At 34.8% G+C, this 4,281-nt stretch overlaps 1 protein-coding gene across 1 annotated transcript; it reads right to left on the bottom strand.

Annotated features, from left to right (window-relative positions):
* Nucleotides 1-566: 566 nt before the first annotated feature.
* Nucleotides 567-1,076, bottom strand: LOC131052810 (cytochrome P450 71AU50-like). The gene has a single exon (XM_057987435.2). The coding sequence runs from the start codon at nt 1,074-1,076 to the stop codon at nt 567-569; it is 510 nt and encodes a 169-aa protein (XP_057843418.2).
* Nucleotides 1,077-4,281: the final 3,205 nt, after the last annotated feature.

Consider the following 4,281-nt stretch of genomic DNA (forward strand, 5'->3'; position numbering starts at 1 on the left):
AGTTTTTTTTTAGTAAATAAAGCATGTTGTGCATGCACTTATTGTATTCTTAATTTAGGGAGTAGTTTGGTTTTTTTAGTTTGAGAGCCTTAGTAGCTTTCCATGCAAAGCTAGGAATATATTTAGAACTACAGTTATTATTTATTCTTCTAGACTGCAAATTCTTTATATATACAACCTCTATGTAATTTTTTAATTAAGCTTCAATAAAGATTTCAGCTTTTTGTTGTTATTGTTTGCTAATCAGTTGGTTCAGAGAGGATAGGTCAGGTTCAAAATTCTACAATAATTTCCTGTGGGCAGGAACTAATAATATAAAATATAAACGAAGTTATTGCGGAACAATTCCATACATTTTTTGATAGGTTTTGTTCTGAATCAGATATGTTAAATATAATTCGGAGATTGAGGAGATGTTGACTAGGTTCAATGCACATGAATTAATTATAGCTAAGATAATGGGAAAAACTTACAAAATGCTTTACAAGAGTGCAACATGAATCTGATAATAATACTACATATCTAATAGCCAAGCAAAAACACCTATCTGATGACAAGACAGTCTTTTAAATAGGATATTCAGCTGTGAGCCTCCATGAAGGACGGACAAACAGTGGATTCTTTTTGGGAACAGTTAATCCAAACTCCTCCTCCACATCCACCTCACCCTCCACAGTCCAGTCAAAGCAATGAAGCAGCTGAGCAAGTGCCAACTCAACAACAGAAACACCCATCGAAATCCCAGGGCACCCTCTTCTCCCTGTTCCAAATGGCAGCAAATCGAAGTCCTGACCTCTCACATCTTTATTACTGCCAATGAACCGCTCGGGCTTGAACAGATGAGCATCTTTCCAAACGTTTTCATCTATTCCCATCGCCCACACATTCACAAAAAGCCTCGTCTTTAGCGGAACAAAATATCCTCCCACGCTGCACCCTTCCGTCGACTCGTGCGGAATGAGCAGAGGAAACAGCAGATGAAGTCGAAATGTTTCCTTCACCATGCATCGCAAGTAATCGAAGTTTCTGACGTCACTCTCATTTATTTTGCGTTCTCTGCCCACTCTTGATTCCATCTCTTATTGTGCTCATACCAGCGTTGCAGGATTCCTCAGCAGCTCAGTCATTGCCCATTCTATTGTTGTCGATGATGTTTCTATTCCCGCATTTAACATGTCCTGCATAATTTTGTTTATTTTCTTTGAGCGAATACGCATTTTAAACGGTGACATTGACAAAAAAGATTAGTTTATTACAAAGCTGATTGCTCATTCTAAACCTTACCAAGATGATTGCTTTGATGTTGACACGTGAGATTGTTTGGCCCTCCGTCTCGGCCATGTTGAGAATCACGTCTACCATGTCTCTAACCTGATCTTCTTTCTTGGGTTTACCTTCCCCATTCTACGATGAATGTGCTCATCGATTACGTTCTCAGCAAATCCATTGAATATTTTGTGAAGAGCCTGCATGTGACGACAGATGTTAGGAATAATTAAGATTGTCTAGATAGAATATTTCTAGAGTCTTCCAGGAGCTGTTTTAAAATAACAGAGCTGTTGTAAAAAGAAGTTTCCAGAGTTTAGAGTTTTCTAGAAAGCAAGAAGATTCTAGGCTTCAAAGATGTAATAGCTATATATATGTGTGATTGAGGATAGCTGTTGTACACGGTTTTTTGAATTGAATATATATATCTTTTCTAACCCTGTTTTGTCCTGTTTTTTATCTGTTTATGGTTGCTGTTATGTTTTTATTTTCTAGGACTGTTTTTACATGGTATCAGAGCTAGAAAAACATTGCTAGATATTGTTGGAAGTGGTTTGTTTGCAGGGCTGATATATTATTGGAGTGATATTTGGTTGCAAGGCTGTTATATTGCTGGAGTAATATCTATTTGAACGCTGATTTTTTGCTAACATGGGCTCTTCAAATGAAGTTTTACCTATTTTTGATGGAAGTGGTTTTGCAGATTGGAAGATTGCAATAAAAAATGCTCTAAGAGAGAAGGCTTTATGGCAGATAGTGAATAAAGAAATTGGAGAACCTCAACAAAATGACAAAGAAAAGGAGTTGTGGAAATGCAAGTTGGAGCAAGCTAGAGGTATTATTGGTAAAGCTTTGAGCCCCAATCTGAATAGAAGATTTGTTGATATTGATAATCCAATAGAGCTGTGGGAGAATTTAGAAAAGGATTATAAAGATGTAGACATTGCTAGCATGTTTAGTAAAGAAGAAAAATTGATGAATTTAGATTCATCTAATTTTGGAAAAATGTCTGATTACTTCAATGAAGTTACCTTTTTAAATGCTCAGCTCAAAAAAATAGGTGTTGAATATGCCAAAAAAGATTTTCAATTGATTGCAATGGTTGAAAGTAAGCTTCCCCAACCATATAAGGTATTTAAGGAATCAAGGAAAAGGGTTCTTCAACTAAATCCCAATACCCCCCAACAAACTTTTGATCAATTTTGCAAGTTTGTTTTAGATGAAGAAGTTTAGCTTATTAAAGAAGGACATATTAAAACAAATCATGCATATATAGCCAAAAGTAAATTTTTTAGAAATGATGAAAAAAAGAATTAGAAAGGAAATAATAAATTTTGAAATAATGAAGGTTCTAACCTTTTTTCTAGAAATGATGGTGCAGAAAAACAAGCTGGAAGAAAACCCATTATTTGCAGGTATTGTGGAGGTGAGAATCACATGGAGAAATTTTGTTTGAAAAAGAGGGACAATGAAAGACAGCAATATAAGCCCAAGCAAGAAATTTTTAAGGATGGGAAGAAGGATAAGCATAGCTTCGTAACCATCTCTTTAAAAAGGCAAGAGAAATCAAATGAGGAGGTAATTGCTACACCCTAGAGTAAATCTAGTGTTAAGGGGGGATACTTTGCTTCAAATTCTAATAAAGAATGGATTTTAGATTCAGGGGCATCATCTCACATGACTGGGGATAGATCTTTGTTTATTGATTATTATGAAGGGGAGAATTCAAATCAAGAGATTTCTATTGGCAATAAAATGAAACTTCCAGTTTTAGGAACAGGGATTGTTAATGTAACAAATGGATCTTTAAAGAATGTTTTATTGGTTGAAGGATTGGAGGTGAATCTTATTTTAGTATATAAAATAGTTCAAGTTGGATATGAGTTTGTTGTGTCTGTTGATCAAGTTATTGTTAGAGATAGAAAAAACCCAAGCAATACAATTGCTATTAGTAAAGTTGACCATGAAGAAAATCTATTTAAATTTGTGGGGTTTGTTGATGATAAATTCACACTCTCTCGTGCTTTTATTGCTCAAACTGATTATATGTCAAAACTTTGGCATGCTAGACTTGGACATATAAATTATAGAAAATTACATGATATGGTTAGAGGATTAACAAAAATGTCAGATTGTGAAGGTGTGTGTGAAGTTTGTGTGTTAGGGAAACATCATCGAGATCCTTTTGATTCAGGTAAAGCATGGAGAGCTAATCATCCTTTGCAACTCATTCATAGTGATTTATGTGAACCAGGCTATCCTTCACTTTTATGTGCTAGGTACCTTCTCACTTTTATTGATGATTACAGCAGGAGAGTATGGGTTTATTTTCTTGAAAGGAAAAATGAAGTATTTGAAGTTTTTCAGAAGTTTAAGGTATTAGTTGAAAATCAAAGTGGGAAAACAATTAAATGCTTAAGAACCGATAATGGGGGTGAATATTGCAATTATGCATTTGAGTCATTTTGTGAAAAATTATGGTATTAAGGTACAAAGAACAGTTCCTTATATTCCTCAACAAAACGGGGTGGTTGAACGAATGAATAGAACTCTTTTAGAAATGGCTCATTGTATGTTGCATTTTAAAAGTTTACATAATAAATTTTGGGGTTTGGTTGTTTCTTGTGCTGCACATATTATAAATAGAATTCTCACTAAAGCTCTCACACATATCACTCCTGAAGAAGCGTGGAGTGGTAGGAAACCTCACATTGGTTATTTTAAAGTTTTTGGGTCTATTGCTCGGGCACATATTCCTGATGAAAAGAGGAAAAAGTTAGAACCAAAGAGTCATAAGTGTTTGTTTATGGGTTATAGTGAAGAATCAAAGGCTTATAGGTTATATGATTTGACAACAAACAAGGTCTTTGTTAGTAGAGATGTGAAGTTTGATAAGCATTCACAACTTGCAGCCACTTCTTCTCACTCTACAACAACAAATGCTTCTCATTTTTCAGATATTTTAGAAAGCAATGGTGACTACATTGATGAGGATACAAATGATGACAATACTAT

Source organism: Cryptomeria japonica, chromosome 6, assembly GCF_030272615.1.
Source record: "Cryptomeria japonica chromosome 6, Sugi_1.0, whole genome shotgun sequence".
Taxonomy (NCBI): domain Eukaryota; kingdom Viridiplantae; phylum Streptophyta; class Pinopsida; order Cupressales; family Cupressaceae; genus Cryptomeria; species Cryptomeria japonica.

Bases quoted from the DNA above. Each gene is read 5' to 3' on its own strand.
- LOC131052810 (XM_057987435.2), bottom strand. From the start codon at position 1,076: ATGGAATCAAGAGTGGGCAGAGAACGCAAAATAAATGAGAGTGACGTC.